The sequence below is a fragment of the Dama dama genome, chromosome 5, assembly GCF_033118175.1.
Source record: "Dama dama isolate Ldn47 chromosome 5, ASM3311817v1, whole genome shotgun sequence".
In the NCBI taxonomy this organism is placed as follows: Eukaryota; Metazoa; Chordata; class Mammalia; order Artiodactyla; family Cervidae; genus Dama; species Dama dama.
In genome coordinates this window covers 115055340-115082318 of record NC_083685.1, presented here as the reverse complement: position 1 = coordinate 115082318, position 26979 = coordinate 115055340, and the positions used below count along the sequence as shown (strand labels likewise).

The window sequence follows — 26979 nt, the reverse complement described above, 5'->3', positions numbered from 1 at the left end:
TTGGTAAGAGAAAATGGGAAAATTATTAAAGTAGCAAATATGCTGTCATTTTCGAAATCCAATGTTCACTTTTTTTTAAATTTAAAAATTATTATTGTTACCTTTTGGCCAAGCAACTTGCGGGATCTTTGTTCCCCCATCAGGAATTGAACCTGTGCCCTGAGCAGTGAAAGTGGGGAGTCCTTATCATTGAACTGCCAGGGAATTCCCATCACTGGTGGATTTTTTTTGAGTGTAAAGTGTTTTTTAGTGTTATGTGCATGTGAACGAACATTTTCTTAATTAGACAATGAAACTAGAAATTATCACTAATTCTGGGTCTTCCAAAAAATATCAGTTTTGGGGAGATTAAAACAGTTATCCTAGTTACTTTTCTCCTGGAGAATAGTACTGACAAAATTTTGTGAGATGATAGCAAACTTAGATCCCACTGTTAAGAACAGAGCCTGGCATGGAGTGATTGTTGAATGGATGAATGACTGTTTCTGATTAACCTAATAAATTATAATTTTGGACAAGTTGTGTAGTTGTATTTTATTGTTATGTTCTCTGCCAAGCTGCTGAATACTCTTGTTTATTCTGTTATCCAAGTCATTAGTAATATAGCATAGATCTAATTTTAAAGAGCTGCTGGCCTCCAATAAAGTCCTTTTTTTGATCTTCATTTATGAAGTCTAAGTTTTTTGTTTATATAGACTTTGAATCAGTTTACTACTTATCAAGTATCATAGTAAACTTAATTATAAACTTTTATCAAGGTAAAGGATGAAATGGACAAAGAGCATTATTGAAGCCTTCTTTCCTATATTCTATTGTAGAAGGAAATGAACCTTTTTTTTTTTAAGTTTGCTTCTCTTAGTGCATTGATTCTCAAAGTAGAATCTGTCCACCAGCTAATGAGCATCACCTGAGAACTTGTTAGAAGTACACATTCTCCCTCTCACCTTGATTAAATTAGAAACTCTGGGGGTGGAGCCCCTGCAATCCCTTAAGAGTTCTGTAGGTAATTCTGGAGAATGCTTAAGTTGAGGGCCATTGACTTAGGATTGTAAGCTCTTGGATTCAATTTCTTACAAATTGTTGATGATTTCCCCCCAGGTTTCCGTCCAAATGTATACTCAACCTTGTTATTTCTAGATTTCAGGGTTATTGAATTGTCTTTCCTTTGATACCTTCACCTATATCCAACTTTCAAACATTTAAGAAAACACAGGTTATTTCCTGATTCAAGAATCAGGTACCCTGACTGACCTTGAAATACTAGATAGCATAGTAACTACAGTTAATTTTAAAAATATTGTATTCTTGAGATTTGCTAAGACAATAAATCTTAAGAGTTCTTACCACACACACAAAGTGGTAACTCTGTGAGTTGATGGGTCTGTTAATTAGCTTGTTACCGTAATCATTATGCAAGGTATACTTGTATCAGAACCCCACATTGTATACCTTAGGCAAAATTCCCATAAAGCTGAACATGTGCCTGTATGCCTGTGATCCAGCTGTTCTACTAGAGAGGGTAGGTGTAGGGGTAGGGGAGTGTGTGTGTACATGTATATATGTGTGTATACACGTGTGTGTGTGTATATATATATATAGTATAGATATCCAATAGCAATGCATAGGCATGTTATTCAAAAGACATGTATGAACATATTGTTGGCAACAGTATTCATGATTAAGAACTGGAAACAACTCATGGATAAATAGTAGTGGCATATTCATATAATTATACACTATAAAAAGCAAGGAAAATGAGCTATTGCTACATGCCAAAACTTGGATGAGTCTTGTAATCATAATATTGAAGGGTAGAAGTCAGACGTGGAATAATACACGGTATGCCAAGTTGCTTCAGTACTGTCCAACTCTGCGACCCTATGGACCATAGCCCACCAGGCTCTTTTGTCCATGGGATACTCCAGGCACGAATACTGAAGTGATTCCATTTATATAAAATTTTCAGCAGGCTAAACTCATCTGTTTGATTTCTATCTCTGGTGGTAGAAACAAGAGAGTGATTTTTTTTAGAGAAATTGAGCTTCATCAAAATTTAAAATTTTCATATATCAAGGGACACTATCAAGACATGGAGAGCCCACAAAATGTGAGAAAATATTTAATAATCATATGTCTGATAAAAGTCTAGTATCCAGAATGTATAAAAAGCTGTTACAATTCAACAATAAAAAGAAACCCAATTTTTAAATGGGCAGAGGATTTGAATAGCTATTTCTCCAAATAATGTGAAAATAACCAATAAGCACATGAAAGATACATGGTCACCATCATAGTCATTAGAGAAATAAAAATCAAAACCAGAGTGAAATACTACCTCACACCCACTAGGATGGCTATAGTTTAAAAAAGGTGATGATGTAGAGAATTTGGGACCCTCATATACTGCTGGTGGGAATGTGAAATTGTGCAACCATTGTGGGAAACAGTTTGGCAGTTCTTCAAAAAGTTAAATATAGAATGATCCCACAAGTCCAGCAAGTGATTGAAAATGTATGTTCATAGATAAACTTGTACATGAATGTTCATAGCAGCATTATTCATAGTAGCCAAAAAGTGGAAATTATCCATCAGCTAATATAGATAAACGTGGGTTATTCATACGATGAAACGTGATCCAGCCCTGGAAAGGAATGGTGTGCCATCACGTGCAACAGCATCGATGATCTTGAGAAGATTATGCTGAGTGAAAGAAGCCAGTCACAAAGATGACAGATTGTGTGATTCTGTTTATATGAAATGTTCAGAATAGGCACGTCCATAGAGATAGAAAATAGATTAGTGGTTGCCAAGGAATGAGGGAGGCGAGCATTCGGACTAACTGCTGATGGGTACAGGGTGTCTTCTTGGAGGGCTGAAAGTGTCCTGGAATTAGAGAGTGGTGATCATTACACGGCATGGCAGGTATACTAAACCCACTGAAGTGAGGCTTTCCACCTCCCTGCACATGTGAGATGTGTGCCTTAAGATGCTTCTGTAAGGTTAAGAAGAGGATGCTGTGATCCTTGAATGGGAGCAAGTGGCGCTCCATTATGGACTTGAGTCAAATTAGAGGTAGCTGTGGGATTAAAACACAATCTTTTAGTTTATTCACCTAAAATTAGGCTTTTTTCCCCCCTCTTCTAAGTACACAAAATTCAGAATGAGTCATGTTCAAAAAATCATTTAGAGAGAAGTAATATTCTTGTGTTATGAGAAAACAAAAATGTTAGCTAGAGTGAGGCAAATAATGTTCTTTAGATTTTGGCAGTAGGAAAGAGAATTGTGAGCTAGGGTGTTTGCAGGTGTGTAAAGTTTTTAAAACAGTGCCTCACATGTAATAAGCTCTCAAAACACATTAGCTATTATTATTATTGACACTGCCCCCCCTCCCTCAGCCGCCAAGTGTATAATCAGTTGTCTCAATGCCTTTTATTGCATAGTTCAGCTTTCCTCTACTGTTTCTAAATTTTACCTATTAACTTCTTGCTTGGTTCTGTTTCTGGATTGCTTTTTCTACTTCACTGAACTGTTTCTATACTAGTACTACGTATTTTTTTGTGGTTTTTTTGAACTGTACCAGGCAGCTTGTGGGATCTTAAGTTTCCTAACCAGGAACCCAAGCTCTCAGTGAAAGCACAGAATCCTAACCACTGGACTGCCAGGGAATTCCACTGCATCGTTTTAGTTACTGTGTATGGTGTGTCTAGTAGGGCCAGTCTCATTCTTTCTGAAATTTTGCTTGGCAGCTTTCACAAATTAGAAAAAATTTTGTTTCCCTCTCATTTTGCCTACTACTTACTGTTACTTTGCTAGTTACAATGTAGATTGAATTTGCTAAAGTCCCATTGGGATTTTCTTATAATTACATTACATATATAGGTTAATTTGGAGTTGATGATATCCTTACAGTATGTGCTTCTGTTCGTTTTCTTCATATGGATCTTATATTGATTAACTTTCTAGATATATTTCTCAAATTTTTTTTTTTAAGTTCCACAAATATTTATTGAGTGCCTGTTATATTGTTCCAGGTACTTCTCCAAATTTTAAAGTGATGTGTTTTGAGGCATTAATGAACTTTCACAAATTAATGCAGTCATGGAGAGGAAATTATTCACAAAGCCAAGGACTCAGTTAACTAGTTTATGATTTGGTGTTCATTTTAATGCTGAATCATTGGTTAATCTGCCCAGTATAAATAAAATTTTGACTCTTGGTATATTTATCAAAAGATTCTGTCTTTCAGAGCATATTTTGTAATTTCTTACTGAGATTATTAATAAAAAGTATGTTTTCTTAATTTATGGACAAAAGTCCTTGTCACACTGTAGTCAAAGAAAACTAGATTTAACCAACATGGTTTAATTATGAAGAAAAAACACAATAAGTAAATTATGAGACCTTGTCTTATATTTTCATGAATAATAACAGCATCCTTACAGTTATTTTCCTAATGTGTGAGGTCATCACTGTCTGTGTAGAAACAAAGATCTGAAATGAAATATACCATCAGTTAACTTTAATACAAAACTTTTAATTTGGCTAGTAAAGTAACACCTATTTATTTTTTAAATTGGGAAGTGCAGAAAAGAGGAAAATTAATCACTCGTAGTCCCATTTTCCAGTCACAGTTGTTTTTTACATTTTGATGTGTTTTTATTTAATTGCTTTGCTATACTTAAAAATATCAAACTGTAAAGTAAAATTTATATACATGTGTATACATATACACACACATATATGTATACTGTTCTGTGATTTGAATATTATGAGGATATATGAAGTAGATGACACCACCCTTATGGCAGAAAGTTAAGAAGAACTAAAGAGCCTCTTGATGAAAGTGAAAGAGGAAGAGTGAAAAACTTGGCTTAAAGCTCAACATTCAGAAAACTAAAATCATGGCATCCGGTTCCATCACTTCATGGCAAATAGATGGGGAAACAGTGGAAACAGTGGCTGACTTTATTTTTCTGGGCTCTAAAATCACTGCACATGGTGACTGCAGCCATGAAATTAAAAGACACTTACTCTTTGGAAGGAAAGTTATGACCAACCTAGACAGCCTATTAAAGAGCAGAGACATTACTTTGCCTACAAAGGTCCATCTAGTCAAGGCTATGGTTTTTCCGTTGGTCATGTATGGATGTGAGAGTTGGACTGTGAAGAAAGCTGAGCGCAGAAAAATTGATGCTTTTGAACTATGGTGTTGGAGAAGACTCTTGGGAGTCCCTTGGACTGCAAGGAGATCAGTCCTGGGTGTTCATTGGAAGGACTGATATTGAAGCTGAAACTTCAATACTTGGCCACCTGATGTGAAGAGCTGACTCATTTGAAAAGCCCCTGATGCTGGGAAAGATTGAGGGCAGGAGGAGAAGGGGACGACAGAGGATAAGGTGGTTGGATGGCATCACAGACTCAATGGACATGGGTTTGGGTGGACTCCGGGAGCTGGTGATGGACAGGGAGGCCTGGTGTGCTGCGGTTCATGGGGTTGCGAAGAGTCGGACACGACTGAGCGACTGAACTGAAGTGAACTGATATGAAGTAGACAAGTTTTAGTTTACATAGCTATCATTTTGAAATAAGACTTTTAATTTGCTTCTAATTCATCACTGTAAAGTAATGCCATAGAGGATGACTTTGTACATAAAAGTTCTCTGTATTTAGAATTATTTTTCTAAGATAAGGGTTGTTTATTGTAAAAATAGTTCCAACGATTCAGAACTCTGAAAAGTGAAGATGTTTCACTTACACCTTCTTGTTTCACCTCAATGATAACTACTGTTAACAATTTACTGTCTTTTTTTTTAATTAAAAACCATACTCTACATACTATTTTATAATACTGTTTTATACCTTTTTTAAAACTTAGCACTATGTTGTGGATATTCCCCTTGTCAGTACATACAGAGGTACCTTGACCTTTTAAATGGCTGCATACTTGTAATGCTTTTAACCATGGTGCTGTTCATGGCATTTATTTAGCTTTAGGTTGTGAATTTTTTTTCTATTGCATATCTCTATGATAGTCATAATAATAGCTGAGACTTATTGAGTATTTACTCTGTACCAGGTAAATCATAGTATCTCCTTTAATCCTCTTGGTGTATGTTTGGGTAGGTGTGTATTTTTTCCCATGTCCTCATGTTTCTGTTCCCGTCCAGAGGGAGAGTAGAACTTTAGATCAAATTCCCTTGCCTCTTAAAGAAGAATTATTACAGGGGGAAAAAAAAGTCTTAACTCTTCTCAGGAGGAAGAATTGCCAGTCTTAGTATGAGACACACACAGGAGTGTAGGTTTTATACTTCATCTTTTTATATCCTGTGCCCAGGACTGGCAGGCCAATATGGTCAGTAACCTTAGACTGGGCTTTTAGAGGTAGATCTGGCCATTCTCCTAGTTTATTATTTCTCCAGTTGAGATGAGACCTGGTTGGAAAGGGAAGTGTCTGTTCTGAAAACCTAGCTCTCTCTCTTTCAGTAGGCAAGAGATTGGGTCTCTTGATTAGGTCTTTGTTGCATGAGTGTAGGTATCTTGTATCCAAACTATATTTTGTAGTTTGAACATTTATACCATCTTTGCAATGGGAATTATTGGAGATTGCCCAACCATTAAAAAGAAAAAATCAGACCGTCATTTCTCAACTTCATTGAGGTATAACCTCTGCACAATAAAATATGATGAAGACATAGAACTATCTCAAAAAATTACTTCTTGCATTTTTGCTGTCCATTTCACCCCCATCCGAGTCGATCACTGATTTTGTGTGTATATGGTTATTCTAGATTAACTTTGTCTCTTCTAAGATTTCATCTGATTATAAGATGAGGCTTAAATAACATAGGATGAACTCTTTTAAGCATCTGGCTTTACTCAGCATTATGTTTTGAGGTTTACGCATGTTGTTACGTATATCAGGAGGTAGTTTCTTTTTAATTGCTGGGTAGTATCCATCGTATGCCTGTGCCAAAATTTGTTCATCCATTCAACTGCTGGTAGATCTTTGTGTTGTTTCCATTTTTGATTTATGAATAAAGGTGCTGTGGACATTTGTGTACAAGTCATCGTTTTCATTTTTCTTTTCTTTTTTTTTAATGTGCATGTGAATTTTATTTTATTTATTTATTTATTTATTTTTTCCCCCTTTATTTATTTATTTTTTCAGTGGGTTTTGTCATACATTGACATGAATCAGCCATAGATTTACATGTATTCCCCATCCCGACCCCCCCTCCCACCTCCCTCTCCACCGGATTCCTCTGGGTCTTCCCAGTGCACCAGGCCCGAGCACTTGTCTCATGCATCCCACCTGGGCTGGTGACCTGTTTCACCATAGATAATATACATGCTGTTCTTTCGAAACATCCCACCCTCACCTTCTCCCACAGAGTTCAAAAGTCTGTTCTGTACTTCTGTGTCTCTTTTTCTGTTTTGCATATTGGGTTGTCGTTACCATCTTTCTAAATTCCATATATATGTGTTAGTATGCTGTAATGTTCTTTATCTTTCTGGCTTACTTCACTCTGTATAATGGGCTCCAGTTTCATCCATCTCATTAGAACTGATTCAAATGAATTCTTTTTAATGGCTGAGTAATATTCCATGGTGTATATGTACCACAGCTTCCCTATCCATTCGTCTGCTGATGGGCATCTAGGTTGCTTCCATGTCCTGGCTATTAGAAACAGTGCTGCGATGAACATTGGGGTGCATGTGTCTCTTTCAGATCTGGTTTCCTCAGTGTGTATGCCCAGAAGTGGGATTGCTGGGTCATATGGCAGTTCTGTTTCCAGTTTTTTAAGAAATCTCCACACTGTTTTCCATAGCGGCTGTACTTGTTTGCATTCCCACCAACAGTGTAAGAGGGTTCCCTTTTCTCCACACCCTCTCCAGCATTTATTGCTTGTAGACTTTTGGATAGCAGCCATCCTGACTGGCGTGTAATGGTACCTCATTGTGGTTTTGATTTGCATTTCTCTGATAATGAGTGATGTTGAGCATCTTTTCATGTGTTTGTTAGCTATCTGTATGTCATCTTTGGAGAAATGTCTGTTTAGTTCTTTGGCCCATTTTTTGATTGGGTCATTTATTTTTCTGGAATTGAGCTTCAAGAGTTGCTTGTATATTTTTGAGATTAATCCTTTGTCTGTTTCTTCATTTGCTATTATTTTCTCCCAATCTGAGGGCTGTCTTTTCACCTTACTTATAGTTTCCTTTGTTGTGCAAAAGCTTTTAAGTTTCATTAGGTCCCATTTGTTTAGTTTTGCTTTTATTTCCAATATTCTGGGAGGTGGGACATAGAGGATCTTGCTGTCGTTTATGTCGGAGAGTGTTTTGCCTATGTTCTCCTCTAGGAGTTTTATAGTTTCTGGTCTTACATTTAGATCTTTAATCCATTTTGAGTTTATTTTTGTGTATGGTGTTAGAAAGTGTTAGGGATAGATCTGCTGGGGCACATTGACCTTTTAAGAAACTGCATCACATCTTTGCCAGTATTTAGTGCTGTCAGCTTTTTACATTTTCCTTTGTGTGTGTGTGTGTGTGTGTGTGTGTATGTTTCTTTCGAATACCAAAACGGTAACTCTTTTTTTTTTCCAATATAATTTTGTAAAGGAATTCTAAGGCCCTATGGGATGTCAGGAGGTTAATCTGTATGAATAGTTACTAGTCTGAGATGGATAATGTGAAGGGTATTCTTAACAGGCTCTCTGCAAGATTACTATAGGACATACAAGTTTGACTTATGTCTGCCTATCACTTCTAGTCCTGCAGAGCTTCAGAATTTTAATAGAAATTATTATTTCAGGAGTCATAGCAGAGTGATTCCATAGACTTGAAGACAGGTATTACTGATGGCCTTTCTCACACTGCTTTAGACTAGCAACGTCCAATGAAACTGTGTGCAGTGATCCCTAATAGCCATGTGTGGCTCTTGAAATGTGACTAGTGCACCTGAAGAACTGAATTTTAAAATTTTAATTAGTTTTAATTTTAATAATGTGTCTAGTGGTTATTTTATTGCAGAGTACATTTCTAAAATGTTATTTTTCAGGAAGCACATAGTTGAGTGAGACTTGTTAGTTGAGCTGGCTCTGGAGCAGGTTCATATAGTTTGTCCTACTTCCCTTTCCTGTGGAGGAATTTGTGTCTCTGGAGACATGTAACCTAGGCCTGAAGCACCACAGAGAAGACCAGTGGATTCATGAGTGTTGCAGTTATTTGTAATGAGGTACTTTTAATCAGGTACTGCACACTTTGTTTTTTTCCTTTTTAATTTTGCCCTACTAATTCTTCAGTAAAAAATAAAGCATATACTTAAAAATCTAATTTTTAAAGTGAACCTTTGGACAAAAGTATGTTATTTAAATTTGAAAAACTGCAGTGTTGTCCAGAGGAGTCCTGGTTACACCCCTCCCCCATTTTTTTTTTTTTTTTTTTGATGAGAAGAAGCCAGTTCTCTTCCTATACTTTAAAGGCTCTCACATAAGTAATGATGTAATTTGTTAGTTAGTGTTAGTCGCTCAGTTGTGTCCAATTCTTTGCGACCTGATGGACTGTAGCCCTCCAGACTCCTCTGTCCATGGAATTTTCCAGGCAAGAGTATTGGCGTGAGTTGCCATGCCCTTCTCTAGAGGATCTTCCTGACCCAGTGATCGAACCCGGGTCCCATGCATTGCAGGCAGATCAGGGAAGCTCAATGATATAATTACTTTGGCTAAAGTTTCATTTAAAGGTTTGTTGAGATTTTCATACTTTGGAGAAGCAATGAATTAATAATTTTTTACATTTCAAGTTATTAAGGAAAATATTTTATAGTTTTCAGACAGTTAAATGTTCTGGTAACTCAAATAGTTAAACTTATAACTAAAATTTCCTGTCAGTTTCAATATGTTCATTTCATAGTGGTTATGTGGACATTGTGGCTGTGCTTTTGTCGTTGTTTCCTAGAGGCAAGGTCAGTATTAGAAAAGCTGGAATTTTCCTTTGGCATTATTGTGATAAGTAAACAGCTACTATTTATAGGGACTTATATTCTGATGAGAAAATGAGATATCCTGCTTGGCTTGCCATAAAAACACAGATGCTTCTAGATTCCAGTAGGGAGGCCTTTTGCTTATAGCATCTGTTTCAGTTACCCAGCCAGATGATTTCTACAGACTTTTTCACTCTTTTTTAAAGGACACCAAATCTTTGACAAGAAAGCAAGTTCACAAAGGAAAAGGTTAAATTAGCATTTTGTAAAATTTTAAATAACTTTGGGTGTATCAATTCTGTGTTAATTGTATCACTTCCTAAATAACCTTGAAATGTCCTTTGCATCCATGTTCTTTGAATTGTTTATTCTGCAGTTGAGGTAGATTGTACTGATCCATAAGTTCATCTGTTCAACAAACGTTTGATGAGCACTGACTGTATCCAGGCCCTGTCTCAGCCTTGGGAACTGTAGACACGAACAGGGTACAGTCTCAGTCCTTAAGAATCTTCTGTCTTTCATGCAGTATAAACAGTAAAAATGTTAAATTCTTCCATTTGCCATTTTTCTTTCCAGAAGGGGAAGGTGTTTAGGAAGGTCTTCTAAAAGATGTAATTCCTGAGCTGAGAAATTGTGGAACAAGTAGGAGTTGACTAGGCACGGGGCTCAGGGTTAGGGAAGAGAGGAGAATGTAAGAGAAAAAAGCTTTTGTAGGTGAGAGAGACCCCAGGGTGAGTGGGAAACAAGGTCTGCACATTTTGGTCAGGTGGCTGGTCAGACTGTGACTGTGGGAAGAAATACTGTCTCATTCGGAAAGCAGACTTGTGACCTAAACCTAATTTGTGTCATGTTCTAAATTATACCCCAAAGGATTATCCTGCAAACTCTTCAGGTGCACATGCCCCACTTTAGGGTCCATTGCTCTGAACGGCTGGGATGGCTATACTGAAACTAGCCTTTTAGTTTCAAATCAAAGCAAAGCAGAGTAATTTATTTCCCCTTATAAATTTGTATTTGGAAGACAAATTTACTGAGAATCAGCTTTGGCTTGACGTTTGAAGAATGAGCACTTTAGTCATAAACGGATTACGATTGTCATATTTCACTAACTAGGAAACCCTAGAGGATGGAGGAAAGATTATTGGTTACATTCATTATATGAAGGAATGTTTTTCTCATAGCTGTTGGCCAAAAGGACAGTTAATTGCCATTTTATCTTAAATATACCTTTAATTATTTTTGTTGGGAGATATTTGGAAGATAGCTTTTATTAGTCTACAGGAGATATGGTTCATGCTACTTGGGATCTCTTATGAAGAATGCTTTTTCATGATACACTTTATCAAATTTATCTCATTGCATTTTTATCAGTCAAAATCTTTTATTTTTTTGAAGAAATGGAAAGCCCAACTCAAGTAAGCTTGAGGAAAAGGGAATTTATTGACTCAGCCAGCTTTCAAAACTGGTCTCCAGGGCTTTAACTTCTTTGTCAGGTCTGAGTTTCAAGGTGTCTGTCTTCCTCGCCTTTGCTTTCTCTGTGGTAGTTTTATTCTTTCAGGGCAGAAAGTCCTTCTTCATGTGGTGGTGATGCAAGGGAGAGTGCCTGTCTTCTCGCACCTGTCTATGTAAAATCCCATGGATGGATTAGGACTCTGATGATAGCCTGTGTGCTGTGATTGGCAGGCCCACAGGAGCACATGGAATGGGAAAGGAACAGTTTCTGAAAGGCAGGGTTTGCTATTACCACAGAGGAAGGAGTCAAAAACATTGTGTTTATTACAAGTAAGGGGAAATAGAGAACAGGGAAGTGTAACATATTCTTTAAGGTATAAAAGGTGACTTAATTTTGTTTTCCTAATCATTGATTCTTATAGAGTATGCAAGCTGCAAGATGTCCTACAGATGAATTATCTTTAACTAACTGCGCAGTTGTGAATGAAAAGGATTTCCAGTCTGGCCAGTGAGTATCTGACTTCATTTTCTTCTTATCTGCAAAGTGGTATTTTAGAAACTTGTCAAGAGTCGTTATTTTTTTGGGGGTGGGGGGAATGTTGGAGTATAAGTTTTTTAATTCCTCTTGCTGAATTGGAAAATGGAAGAGATGAAAAAGAGTTGTGTACTGCATCAAATTTTGGTAAATACAGTGTTTTCTAAGTCATGCACAGTTTTTTATATGTAACTTTATTTTTTCATTGGTTTTCTTAGCAGAGCTAAGCATACTGGTTATATGACTCATTATATAGCGTAGTCATTAGGTTTTTGGCTCTGGAGTCAGATAGTCTGCTTTTTGATCCCGGTTCTGCCTATTACAAACTGGGTGACTGTGGGTAAGTTATTTACCCTGACTGTGCCTCAGTGTGTTGATCTGCAAAATGGGGATGATGATACCATCTTCTTCAGGGTATTTGTGAATGTTGAGTTACACAAATAAATCACTTAGAACAGTGCCTACCACATTAGTAGGTCCTTAACAAATATTAGCTGTTTAATCATTGTTACTCTGACAACCCCAGAGACAAGAAAATTGGAAGATGAACAACTGTAGAATCTTAACAAGCATTTTTCATTGTCATTTTTTAAAAAAGTTATTTATTTTTTAATTGAAGGTTAATTGCTTTACAGAATTTTGTTATTTTCTGTCATACAGCATGATTTATTGTCATTTATTTCAATTCGTTCACATCACCCACTGCCTGAGCTTCTAGGTACCATGCTGTCAAGTTCAGTGCCGTCCATGGTGCTTCTAAGGTTGGTAGAAATAAGGACATGAAGGGTCAGTACCACAAGGCAGGCTAGGGAAATGAGGAAGGAAGTGGGATTTTAGCTGAGCCTTTTTCTGTTTTTAAAACTATCTTCGAAATACATGAGTTTCACAGAGTTAGAATTGCTAACTGTTTGTGGTTTTTGCCCTCAGAGTAGAGGGCTACGTTACATGATGGTATTACCATTCTTTCCAATCCTAAAAATTCTGTGACACAAAACTTTACATATAAACTGGACTGTATATTATATATAATCAGTGTGAGAATTTGCTAATGGAATTCTTTCACATGTCAAGTGTTCACTGTACACATGATGGGGTTACTTAAAATATAGTGGATATAAGGAACTTGTGTCCTACTGACAAAATGATGTATGGAAATGTTAGCCATTAATATTTTTTAAAATTATAATATTCTAAAAGATATTTTAAAAAAGATAGTGTTGCTGTAACAAGAGTTTGAAGCTTCTGTCTCCTACACAGTCTTGTGAGTTTCTTGGTATAGGAGATTTATCATGAGATAACTATATTTCATCTATTTACTTGTGTTTACTTCTGAGCAGGGTGAATTAGAACAAAATGCTTTGAAATAGTAAATATTGATATCTATATGAAAGCTGATATATTTCATGAAAATTTTTCATTTTTACCACCTTTTAAATTTTATAGGCTGTTATTATTTCAACCTGTTGTGGAAATCTGCAAAGAGATTTAAGGAATAGTCCTAAAAACTAACTTTTTTTGGACTGCCATAGCCATGGCTCCTCTGTTTCTGGTTCTTCTTCCTTTAGTCTAGTTAGTATGTGAAATAATTCTCAGGAGAGGAAATTCATCTAATTTTTACTTAGTATCAGGTAAATCAGTGCCTTCAATTTTATGTAAACTGTAAATGTAATGAGGTTGATGTTTCAGATGGCATGTACTCTCTTGAACTTGCTCTTGATTCTGCTTGATGTCTGTTTGGCCCAAGGTGGTCCTTACGCCTAGAACACATTGTGAATTGCTGACAATTTGTGGAAATGAAATTTGTGGTCCTATTTCTTCAGGACATATAATGCCATGTTTTCACTTGGCCCTCATCAAGCATCATCTGTTGGAAATGAGCTTATTAGAGTTGATGTTCTTTATTTCCCTTGACATGGAGTGTTGACTGTGTTTCTGTCTTGTAGGCACGTACTTGTGAGGACCTCCCCCAACCACAGGTACACATTTACACTGAGGACCCACCCATCTGTGGTTCCAGGGAGCATTGCATTCAGCTTACCTCAGGTAACTAGGATGTGAATTTATTCTCCTCTAATCTTGAAAGTCGTAGAAGAATCAATTCACTTAAAGCAAGCTGTATCACCCTGTAATGATATTGATTCATAGTGAAGAAAACCATCTAGGTGTTATATAAGGAATTTAAAGATAAATTCTTAATTGCCAGTTTCTACCATATGTCTTTTATTGCCTTGATTTTTCCTTCTAATTAAAAAAGAGTAATTCTGCAGTGATTTCAGTTAGCTATCAGACAGTGTCAAGTTATTTTAATGTTAGCTCTCAGGGTAATAGAGAATATATAAAAATAGCACTTACATCTAAAATTGACATCTAATAATAGCATTTTTAAAATACAATGATGTTAGACTAAAGAACATGATATGAGTAGGGCTTCCCCGATGGCTCAGTGATAAAGAATCTGCCTTCAGTGCAGGAGACACAGGAGCATGTGGGTTCGATCCCTGAGTCAGGAAGATCCCCTGGAGAAGGAAATGGGAACCCACACCATTATTCTTGCCTGGAGAATCCCATGGACAGAGGAGCCTAACTGGCTACATTCCAAACAGTCACAAAGAGTCGAACATGCCTGAGTGACTAAGCACAGTTGTTATTTCAAATGACAGCCTAACTTGCTGAGCTTCCATAATAAGTGGAAGGATTATGATTAGATTTACAGCTGTTGGTAGATTCTGTGGAGGGGAAATTGCCTACCACTCCGGCAGGCACGTGATATATAATACAGGAGCAACGCAAGTACTAGTCTTCATCCTTTCCTCCCTTGTCATCTTACTCAGGCTGCTGATCCTTAGTCCTGAACAGGGCAGATGCAACCCTTACCTCCCGTACTATGCCAGTTGATTGCAGCCCTCCCACCCCTGGAGGTTTAGGGAAAGAGATCAAAAGGAGAGTTAACTCCTTAAGGAACTGTTAAAGATCTCTTGAATCCCTCACATGTTATGGGAAATCTTCATTTGCTATTCCCTTTTCCCCTTTTGGATGCCTCTGCAGTATCAGGACTGCTTTTTGCATTTGTTTATATAGATCAAAGGTTTGGAGTATTCTGGGGCTTACCAACTTTCTCAGAGCTAAATTTGGGACTCAGCTGGCCAGAAATGGGATTTCTAAACATTTTTCCTTGTCTCTCTGCTTTAAAAAAAAATTTCCCCAACATTTACTATAGACTAAGTGCTACTCTTAAGTGCTTTTGCATGTGTTCCCTCATTTAATTCTCTCAACAACCCCAAATGATGGATACTATTATCATCATCCTTGAGGCTGTCTCTGGGTGTAGAACCTAAATGTGGCTGCTTTGTGACCCCAAATCTGGGCTTAACCAGTATGCCTCTGCATCTCTGGTTGGCCAGAAGTGGGATATGGAGTATGACAGAAAAGAGAAGTGAAGGGTGGAGAGGAGGTAAGAAAGCTGGGGGGCGGCGGGTGGGGGGGGGAGCGCTTGTTGCATGTATTCAAAACGCAGCATCTTCTTACCCCCTCACCACCACAAAGTTCACGAAGTTCAGATGAGTAGACAAACTTGTTTTTCAGTCAAGGATTATTTTTCTCACTGTTCTTTGAAGTGTTGTCAGTAAGTACTCACTTTGAATCTATATCAAGCCAGTCCTGAATTCCTGCCTGAACACAATCTGTCCTGCCTCCATATATTCTTGCTGTTATAACCAGTCGGTACCTAGGGAGAAGCTAAAAGCCTTGTCACAAATGCCTGACACTTCTTTGGCAAGTACACAAAGAGTAGTCGTGACCATCTAATGATTTGAATCCCTGCTTGGTTTCATTATAGCCTATCTGATGAGTTCTGATTTATTTTTCATGAATTGAACATCTTTCTTTTTGTGCTACTGTATCAAACAGTGTAACTATCCACAGTACATTTAGAATCTGAAATGTCTGATACTACAAAGGCCTTCAGGAGCATTAAAATATTATGCAAAGGAGCATCCTACTCAGTGGTGCCCGCTTTACTGTAAAAAGGCAAGCTTTCTATGTTTTGAGGCCAGATATTCAGGTATAAATAAACTATAGCATATGTTTGCTAGGGCGGCTGTAACAAAGTACCACAAATTAGGTGGCTTAAAATAACAGAAATTTATTCTCCCACAGTTCTGGAGGCAGAAGTCTGAAATCAAGGTGTCAGCAGGGCTGTGTTCTCTCTGAAGGCACTCGGGAAAAATCTGTTCCATGCTTAGCTTCTGGTGTTGTAGACAGTCTTTGATGTTCATTGACTGGTGGATGTATCACTTCAGTCCCTGCCTTTGCTGTCACATGACTTTTTCCCCATTTGACTGTGTCTCTCTTTTCTTATAAGGAAGCCATATTGGCTTAGAGTCTATCTTAATTCATTGTGACCTCATCTTACCTTGATATCATCTGCAGAGACCCCGTTTCCAAATGCTGTCACATTCATTGGAGCTGGGGGCTGAGGCTTTAATGTATCTTTTTTGTGGGGCATGGTTCAACACTTAACAGCCATGTTTTAGTCTTGGAATGTGTACATGAAATTCACAGAAATCCTGTTTTCCTCGTTTCTCTAATTTTCATGTGCTATTGTCTTTTTTTCCCCCTCTCTTTTGTTTTACAGCGAAAATGGGCTGGACTTTCTATTGGGCAAGAAATAGAAGGTAGGTATATTTTTTAGCTATCTGAGGTAGATTTTCTGTATGATTTTCTCATAGTTATAGAGATCTGAACAGTTTTCTGTTCATCCATGTTACAGTTAGGTGTATGAGAATGAAAAGTAAGTAGTTACTTTGTCTACTTGTTACATGTCTGAGTATTCCTGGGAAAGAAACATCCACATATTCATAGCTCACAGAAAAAGTGCAAGGTAAATTTTTGCACAAATTACCTTTAAGAGCACTTAGTGCTGAGATAGAACAGGAGTGGAGGAATTGATTGGAGATTGGATAATTAGCCAGAGAAATCTTACCAGCACTGGAGTTTTGAGCATGATTATGAAGTAGGAGAAAAGCATGACATGATAGTGACAAGGAACAAAGGCTCTTCAGATGAGAAATAAAACAAATAAAAGGCACTGGGATGGGAGCAAGCAAATTATAGGCATCGCTCATAAATATGTTTGATTGAAAGGTTTTGCCTGAATGGGTTGTATTAAGTGATGAGAGGTGGAGTATGTAGTTAGGAGGCAGCCTGGAGATACATACTGAAATTTTTGGACTTTACACAAACACACTTAGAAGTTCTGAATAAGCCCACCAAAATCCTACCTTTAGAAAAGAGTTCTAATGTCATTGTGGAGTATAGCAAGGAGTGGGAAGAATTCAGGAGTGAAGGACAATTGCTGGGAGGTTATTTGACTTGCCTGGAATTAAGCTGAATAGGACTTTGTGAATTATGGCTATGGAAAAATTTTTTAAAAGTTGAAGTTGTGTTAAAGAGGAATAATTGGTATGACATGGTGATTCCATTTTACTGTATACTGAGATGTAGTTTCTAATGTCTTTGTTTAAAAAGATAAATCAGGTTTAGGGTAAGGAGAAGAAGGGTGGCAGTACTTAAGAAAACTATGGACTTTTGAGAATAAAACGTGTCATAAAGTCATCACAGTTCATTAGGGAAGGATATGGAAAGCAATTTATGACTTAAGGGAAAAAAAAGACTAAGCCACTTGTGGTTTATAAACCAAAGAGCTAATAAGTGAACACTGGCATTGTTTCTTAGTCATTGTGGCAAAGTTGGGGAAATGAAGTGTGAGTCGTTTTGTCAGGTAATTTTATGTTAACTTCATGGATTCAGTAGGGCAAGAAAAGAAAATCCAAGTGTAATTAAGTCAGCTTTTTTCCTGCTAGCTTTTAAGACTAGCAGGAAAAATTAATAAACTAATAAACTAATAAAAAATATTAATTAGTTTATTAATAAACTAATAAAAATTCATATTATGGAAAGGTTACAAAAACAATACAGAGGTATCTTCTAAAAGATACCATTTGACTCTCATCTATACAATAGTTAATCTTTATATTCTGCCTTCCTGTTTCTCCTCTCATTTTGTAATTAATTGCTTCCTTTTTTTTTCAGGTTTTAAGTCTTTTTTTTTTTTTAGTGGAAGAAGCAACTTTTTAAAAGTTGAGATATAATTGACATATTACATTATATTAGTTTCAGTAATGCATGCATGCTAAGTCACTTCAGTCATGTCCAAGTCCATGCAACCCTATGGACTGTAGCCTGCCAGGCTCCTCTGTCCATGGGGATTCTCCAGGCAAGAATACTGGAGTGGGTTGCCATGCCCCCCTCTAGGGGATCTTCCAGACCCAGGGATCAAATCCTCGTCTCTTGTGTCTCCTGCATTGGCAATCAGGTTCTTTACCACTAACACCACCCTGATGCTGTGAAAGATTAAAGGCAGGAGAAGGGGACCACAGAGGATGAGATGGTTGGATGGCATCACTGACACGATGGACATGAGTTTGAGCAAGCTGTAGGAGCTGGTGAAGGGCAGAGAAGCCTGGCGTGCTTCAGTCCATGAGGTTACAAAGAGTCGGACACGACTGAGCGACTGAACTGAACCACCTGACATAATGGTTTGATATTTACATACCTTGTGAAATGCTTACCACAATAAATCTAGTTAACATCTGTCACAAGACTTTTTTTCTTGCGGTAATGACTTGTAAGGTCTACTCTATTAGCAACATTCAAGTGTGCAGTGCAGTTTCCCTCACTGCAGTCACCGTGGGGTGCACGGTAGTTCATGTCTGTCTGCGCTGTTGACATGCTGTGCTGTGACCTCGTGGACTGTAGCCCACCAGGCTCCTCTGTCCAAGGGGATTCACTAGGCAAGAATACTGGAGTGGGTTGCCATGCCCTCCTCCAGGATGTACATGCTGTTCTTCCACAAATGGCCCCACATTTGTTTTAGTCTCAGCTCTCCAGTAAATCTCTTAAATGATCATGATCAGTCCTTTTGCCGGTTTCTACTTGGTTGGATAAAACCTATCCTCTAGTAGATTCCTTTAGGAAGTATATATGTGTACAGTGTTTCCTAAGTTCTTGGATATTAAGGCTTTTTTCTTTTATATCTTTGATGCCCTTAAGGGCAGCTTGGCTGGATATAAAATTCTTGACTTTTCTTCCCTTGAATTTCTCGAAAATACTGTATCACATTGCCTTATTTTGTACTGAACTGTTGATAACCCTGATGCCAGTCTTGTTTTCTTACCTTTATAAGTAATTTGATTTTTTTGCCTGGAAGCCGTGAGGGGTTTTCTGTCTTTAAATTCTAATATCCTTGTTAGGATATTGCTTGGAATTGGCCATTCTGGGTCAACGACTCAGCTATACAATGCTTTATTTCAATATGTAGATTTAAATTTTGTCTATTTCCGGAAGATTTCCTTAGGTTTTGGTTTTAAATATTAGTTCTGACTGAATTGTTTTGATTTTCTTCTCCAGGGTTCTAATTATACATGTATTTTAGGCCTTATCTGTCTTACATCTCAGCTGCTTTCTCTCTATTCTTGGTAAATTCTTTATTTTTATTATCTTGGTTGTTTTCTTGTCTTCATTCACTGCCTCTTATTAAATATTAACTTGAATCTATTCTTCCATGGACACTTTGTAATTTATTATTTGCTTCTGAGTAGTTTTATTTTTCCTCGATTTCTTTGCTGTTTGATAAATTCATTGCATTTCTTTTATTAATATTTGTCTGTTTCTGTTCTTAGTTTTTAATCTTCTGACTTTAGGTGTTTTGGTATATGTCTAAGTACTTGTTTGAGGATACTTAATTTAGTTTAAAATGTTATGGATATTTTCTATTTCATAGTTGATCTTTTTAGAGAAGACAGCTAAAATGTTGCAATGTCTTGTTATTATGTTTTCTTTACAGTAGCTTTGTGGAATTATTTTTTTTCTGTTTCACATGATTTTGTAGGCAAAATTATTAGTGCAAGAGCATTCTTTTCTGTTAGTGTAGAGAAGGGCAGTTTCTTTAATAATGGTGAGGTGGGGTAGATAGAAACGTTGGTTGGCATAGCTTATTTGTCTTTGGTTTCTGTGTGATCCCTAAGTTTCCTCTCTGTCGTCTTTCCTTTATTGCCATGTCTTGAAGGGCACCACCCTTTCTCTTAGTTATCTTGATTCTTTCCAGTGATTCTTTGATGTTACTACTTCAGTTCTACTCACTTTGAGGTCCTTTTTGGGTACCTAGCGTCTTGGACTACCAAGTCCCAAACCTGTGTATAGTGTTTTGGCTTTTGGTGTTAGACTTTTTCTTTTGAGGGGTGATTTTTGTTTGTATTTTCCCTATGTACTGCTTTCCCTTCTTTTTTTCCACAGTTGGAGCTCTGTCTAATCTTGTTACATATTTCTCTATTTTCAAGTAATTTGAGTTTTGTGGTATTCTCTGTGTCTTAGTAGTGCTGACGGTGTGGACTGTGTGTAGCATTATTTGTTCTCCTTGCTGTTCCCACAGAGTTTTAGGAGGATGTGTGGGAATGTTCAGGAGGATGTGTGGGAATGTTCAGATTCACATTCACATCCTCTGAATCCAAGCTTTTGGAGATATTCAAAGATATATTGACTTTAAAGTGGTTAAAAGAAAGCAATTACTTAAAGCAGTTGCCTGGAACACATTATGAGCCTAGTCTGTAGGCTCAAGATGCCTGAGGAGAGAAGTTGGTAAAGTGGAAGGAGAGAGTTATCCTGTTTCTCATTTAGGAACTTGGCAACTTATTGTTTGTTTTTTCCTGAATCAGAAGGAACTTAAATATTGGGATTATCTTTATTTGGTCTTTTCTTTGTGGAAGTAGGATTAAAGATAAAACTTTTTGCCTGGGGGTGAAAATAAAGGAAATTAGATACGGATAACTGGTAGTGAATGTTGGAGAATTAGTGCTTTCTAAACTTGCAACCCACTCCAGTATTCCTGCCTGGAAAATCCCATGGACGGAGGAGCCTGGTAGGCTACAGTCCGTGGCGTCGCGAAGAGTCGGACACGACTAAGGGACTTCAATCAGTCCAATCCAAACTTGCCTCACAGAAATACCTGGGGAGTTCTGGTTTTGTTTTTGTTTTTTTTAAAGATTCTCAGGCCCCTCCCTTGGGGAGTCTGATTCATGAATCTGTGTTTTTAACAATCACCCTTAAGTAGTTGTTACCAGTCACATTTTTGGGAATATTGACATAAGTGATTCCCTTAACTGTTTCCTCCTCACCTGAAAGCATAGCATGAAGCTGAGACAGTGGAGGAGTTCAGCACCAAAGGGAAGTAGGTTGGTATGTGAAGCCAGGGTTCCCTGTTTGTAGACACTGGCAGAGATAAAAATGAACACTTGTTAAATCTAATGAGAAGACCTATGTGTATGAAGCTTAGGTTTCTAATTTCCTTAAACTTACTTTTCTAAATATGAGTGTTCTTAACTTTTAATGCAGGTAAATTCTGTTGTGGAAAAGAAAATTCAAGATGAAATGAAAAAATGTGTTTTGTGACCTTAAATTGTGTTTAAAGCATTCTCCTGCTACCAGAAATGCTTATCTTGAATGTAAAATCAGTTCTTTAAAAGGCAAATCAAACAGACCTAATTGGCAGAATTATAAAACTTAAGTGTTCAGATGGAACTAAGATGAAGTAAGGTTGAGGTAAGGAAGGGTTTGGGGGCCTGATCGTTGTCATGATGTAGCATAAAGGTACAAAACTTTTTCAGTGTAAGTAGAGGTTTAGGCAAAGAGAGAATAGGAAGTTTGGTATGAAGGAGAGTGTTTATTCAAAGATTCTGAAACAGTAGTTCTGTCTGTTAGGAGAATTTTTTAGTCAGGTCAGTGATTTTAGTTCTCAGACTGAATCTTCTAGAAGAATCATTTAGTTTTCTCTCTGTCTGTAAGTACCATGTTTTAAGTATTGCAGACTGATGTTCAGTTAACACATGTTTTTTTTTAATCTGTCTTTGTAATACCTGTTCAAAGCATTGGCTATAATTTTTTGTTTATAAATTAATCTTTGATGTTAAATTGCTATTGGTCATAAAATAAGAAACATTCTTAACCTTTTGGCCCTTTGCTTCTTGTTGAAACCTTCAGGGCATCTGTCCCTTTGGGGGCTGATGATGGCGCTGACCATGGTGCTGCCTGTGAAACTGTCCATGGTACTGCCGTAGCATTTGAAATTGTAACAACTTGGTCTTTTCTATTCAGGAACACTGACCTTTAAATTAAGATGCATTTGAAAACTATAGTCGGTATTGATGATATTTTAATAACATATTCAAATTTATTGGTATAAGAATGGTTCACACACGTGTATATATCCATGCATATATCTATACATATGCATGTACACACACATGATGATGCTATGAAATTGTTTTGGAGTCTTTAATGCACAAAATTGTGTCATACTGTGCAACCCTTTCTGAATTATACTTTTTTCACTCAATATTATGTTTTAATGGACCATTCATCTTTATTAAATATATATCAGATTTTAGTTTTAAGTGCTACACATTATTCTACATTATGACTATGCCACATTTTATTCATCATTTCCTGACCGATAAGCATTTTTTAAATGTTTGACTATTAGAAATATGCTGCAATGAACCTCCCTGTAACTTTCTAGTTCAAGAGTCTTCTGGGGACAGACCCCTGGAAATGAGATTGTCAGTCAACTTATTTATTTTCCATTAATAATTTATCCCATAAATATTTTGTTGTATGGAGAAACAACTAAGCTATCTTATGAAAATCACTCAGAATGTAATCTGTACTTCCTAGGAAGTACACAAAAAGAACACAACATGCAGAAGTGGAGGCCAGAGAGTATTCTGAAACTCTCAGCTGAGATTTGAGCTTATCTTTGATCTTCAGCAAATTTTCCAACCCTGCATCCTGGCTTTCTTTGTTATTTTGCTTTTGAAAACATATCAAGTATGTGTGTCCCCTTTATGATGGCCAACCAAAATACAAAAATATGATTAATTAAGCAATTTCATTCAAAGGACTTACAAAAAATCCTTGTACTTAACTCAAGACTAGACTCAGCTAGTCTGTAAGGAATAAGTTGAGAACAGAAATTGAGCATGAAAGGGCCATAAAGATTTATCTAGCTCAGTCTTATTTTATAGGTGTGACAGATCAAGGCACAGAAAGTTAGGTGGTTTATAGATTCGTCCATTTACTAATAGATTGAAACACATGGTTTCCAGAGTCCCTTTGTTACTAGCATGGAAAGTATAGGTGTTTTGCTGCAGTTGTTTCATTTAAACAGTTCGTGAATGTATTAAGCATCCTGCCGACACTGTTGTTTGTTTGCTGTGCTCAGTCATGTCCGACTCTTTGCAACTCCATGGACTGTAGCCCACCAGGCTTCTCTGTCCTTGAAATTTCCCAGGCAAAAATACTGGAGTGGGTTGCCCTTTTCTCTTCCTTGGGATTTTCCCGACCCAGGGATTGAGCCCGCATCTCTGGCATCTCCTGCATTGGCAGGTGGATTCTTTACCACCAAGTCACCTGGGAAGCCCACAGACACTATTAGGTGCTGTTAATACACAGATGAGCTAAAGGTCTGGTCTTTGTCCTGTTATGCATGTAGAACTTACTGTGGTTCCCCTGAAATCATAGGTGCTCAGTAAATATTTTTGTACTATTAAAAAAAGAAATGTCCAAGTCTTAAGTTGCTCTGCAGGAAATCCCTCTAGAAAACATTTTTTTCTCAAGGGTTTTTTTGGTTTTTGTTTTGGTCCTACACTCTTAATTTGCTAAAGCAAGAGTCCACACACCTCTGACCTTGGCTCTTTCTTGTGTCAAGCAAAAGTCTTGTTTGAAAACAGCATGGTATGCCATCTCCATCAGGACTTCCCATTCTGTCACTCCATCCTCTGCTTAATGAGGAGGAAGATGGAGAGGCTATATGGGGGCAGCTGTAATTTCCCCAGAACAGTCAGGTGAGGGGTAAAAGTACAGGAGATTGCTGTTCAGTATGTTCCAGTTAAGTCAGGGGGAAGAACATCTCTAGTGGTTATTATTATGTTTAAAAAATATCTGTTCCTTATGTATCCCTCCAATGAAGGTCATGAAAAATCCCCCTTTGGTCAAGTTCTATTTCACTTATGTGAAACTTTTAGTTACTTGAAGCACAGCACGGATTTGGTGTCTTTGTGACTTAAAAAAAATGCTCCTTTTTTTCCTCCCTAGTGTCCTTATATACCTTTGACAAAGCCAAGCAGTGTATTGGCACGATGACCATCGAGATTGATTTCCTGCAGAAAAAAAGTATCGACTCCAACCCATATGATACTGACAAGATGGCCGCAGAATTTATTCAGCAGTTCAACAACCAGGCATTCTCAGTGGGTCAACAGGTAGTTTTAAACTTTCTTTCATTTAGAGATATTTTTATCTCTGTACTTGTCCAAAATTAATTGTTTTTGAAAAGCTGAGAGGAGCTTTGCATATGAACAGCTATATCTAAGGTGAGTGATAAAAAGTGAGGGAAATATATTTGCTGAACCTCTAGCAGACTGTTTAGAAAGATTATAAAGTTAGCTTATGGTGTCATATATAAGGACAGCAGCTTTTCTTTCTGTAAATTTGGGAACACTATAGACATGTATATCAAACTTCTTTTCTTGTCATGGGACATTTGTCTGGGGATGTCTTTCTGTTTTCCTGATGTACTTCTATAGAAAAGTAATTCTTAACATTTTTGGTTATGAGCTGCTTTGAGAATCGTAAGAAAATTACATGTAAATATATATTCAGTTTTTTATGGAGCTTTTGAAGCCCAGATTTTCTCTTCTTAAAAATAATATTGCTTATAAAGAAGATGAGGGTCATATATACAATGGAATATTACTGAGCCATAAAAAAGTGAAATAATGCCATTTGTAGCAACATGGATGAACCTGGAGATTATCATACTGACTGAACGAAGTGAATCAGATGGAGAAAAACGTGATGTCACTCATATATGGTATTTAATCTTAAAAGAGAAGTGAACTTATATACAAAACAGAAATGACTTACATCTATTGAAAACAAACTTAGGATTGCCTAAAGGGAAACACTGGGGGAGGGATAAATCAGAAGCTTGGGGTGAACACACACACACACACACTACTATATAGAAAATAGATAACCAACAGAGACCTACTGTATAGCACAGGGAACTCTACGCAATATTTTGTAGTAACCAATATGAGAAAAGAATCTAAAATAGAATGAATATGTGTATAATTGAATCACTTGGCCGTACACTTGAAGCTAATGCAACAGGGTAAGTCAACTATAGTCCAATAGAATAAAGGAAAAAGATGATCCTGTTTATATTGCTCCCTTCTTTGGACTTCAGTTAGTACATTGTTTGGTCTCCTAAGAAGAAATTCTGTGTGGTTTTTTTTTTTTTTTTAATTTTACCTAAGAAATGTGTGAGTTCATAAATTATTATTTGTTTTTCTACATAAACAATCTCTGCTCTTTTGACCTTACCATTCCATTTGTCTCTTTCTGTGACTTCTGAATCATTAACTCCTTCCTCCTACCATTGCTCCATAGCAGCTGTGCTCAAACTATGGCCTTGAGGCCCTTTCAGGGGGTTTGTGAGGTCAAATCTAATATCAAAACATTTTTTAAAAAGGATGTTATGTGCCCATTTCCTCTTATTCTCTCACAAGTGGAGTTGTGCAGGCCACATGATGGGTACTAGCATAGTTACACTGCCTGCTGAAGCAAACATGAATGCCCAGTGGTCTTCCATTAAGCAAGAAATTAGAGATTTGCAGAAATGTCACAGTGCCACTCTTCCCACTTATGTTTTATACCTTGGGAAATGGAAATACTTTAAAATAAATTATAAATATGTTATTTGTGTTAATATATAAATGTACTTTATTTTTTTTTAATTAATAAAGTTTCTTGTTCTGATTTCTAATACAGTGAATATCAACAGATTACAATCCATATAAACCAAATTTGGGAGTTTAGGAATGTAAAAGGATTCTGAGGTCAAAAAGTTTGAAAATTCCAGCTTTATAGTGTTCTGATCTCTTGAGTTACATAGACTGTCCTTGTGTGTCTCCTGTGGGAAGGCCTGTAAAATGGGAGAAATGGCAGGAGGAGGGACCTGAGGGAAATGAGTGTAGTGTCATTACTTGGAAAGACAAGACTCTTAAGGATTTGGTTAACCCATATATCATCATATCAAACTTTCACAATTGGAAACTTGAGTTACTGATAGACAGGAAAAGGACACAGAACACTTATTATTGTTTTTAAGAGTACTGGAATTGAAATGAACCTTAGAGGTTATCTTGTCTAACCTCCTCATTTTGCACATGAGGAATTTTATTTAGGTCCAGAGACGATCTGTGAGCTGCCCTGTATAGCTGAGACAAGAACCTGCTAGTCAGTTGATCCATTCATTAACAAATACTTATTGAACACTTAGTATGAGTTCAGTAAATACTATTTTAGGCCCTGTAGATCTTTGGTGAATAAAGCAGACACATTTCCTACCTTTGTAGAGCTTCCTTTCTAGTTGGGAAAGACAGAAAATAAGAAAGAAATGCCATGTCCTGTTAATGTCAGTCAAATGGGATGATGCACTAGAGATCCGCTGGGCAGCTACTTGGAATTAGATGGATTGAGGAGGCTCCCCAGGATGATAGGTAGCTGATGATTTGTTGACTTACCTGCCCATTGCTTTTTGGGCTTCACCGTAGTCCTTCTGGATTCCTACACTTTCTGAGAGTTGTGCTCAAATTGCCTAACTAAAATTTCCTTGTTTTTACCTTCTCCTTTAGCTTTTGTATTTTAATAGAAAATGCCTTGGTATTTGTAATAATTTAAAACCCAGTGACATGCAAACAAACAAACCCACAAAAGAAAATCCTCCATAATACAGAGAAAGAATAAATATCTCAAATCATTCTTCTTAGTATTTATTCCCATTCTTGGTAATTAGTGGTGGCAGGATTGACAGTCAGCCTTGTTTATTGCATTTTTGTTA

The 26979-nt window shown here is 37.0% G+C and overlaps 1 protein-coding gene across 1 annotated transcript in view; it reads left to right on the top strand.

The window, feature by feature from the left end:
* NSF (N-ethylmaleimide sensitive factor, vesicle fusing ATPase) overlaps positions 1-26979 on the top strand; it is a 147079-nt gene that overhangs the window by 8094 nt on the left and 112006 nt on the right. The window contains exons 2-5 of the mRNA XM_061144283.1: positions 11851-11936; positions 13907-14006; positions 16597-16636; positions 24168-24334. Coding sequence (XP_061000266.1) covers positions 11851-11936; positions 13907-14006; positions 16597-16636; positions 24168-24334 — 393 coding nt within the window. The remainder of the gene's footprint in view (positions 1-11850; positions 11937-13906; positions 14007-16596; positions 16637-24167; positions 24335-26979) is intronic.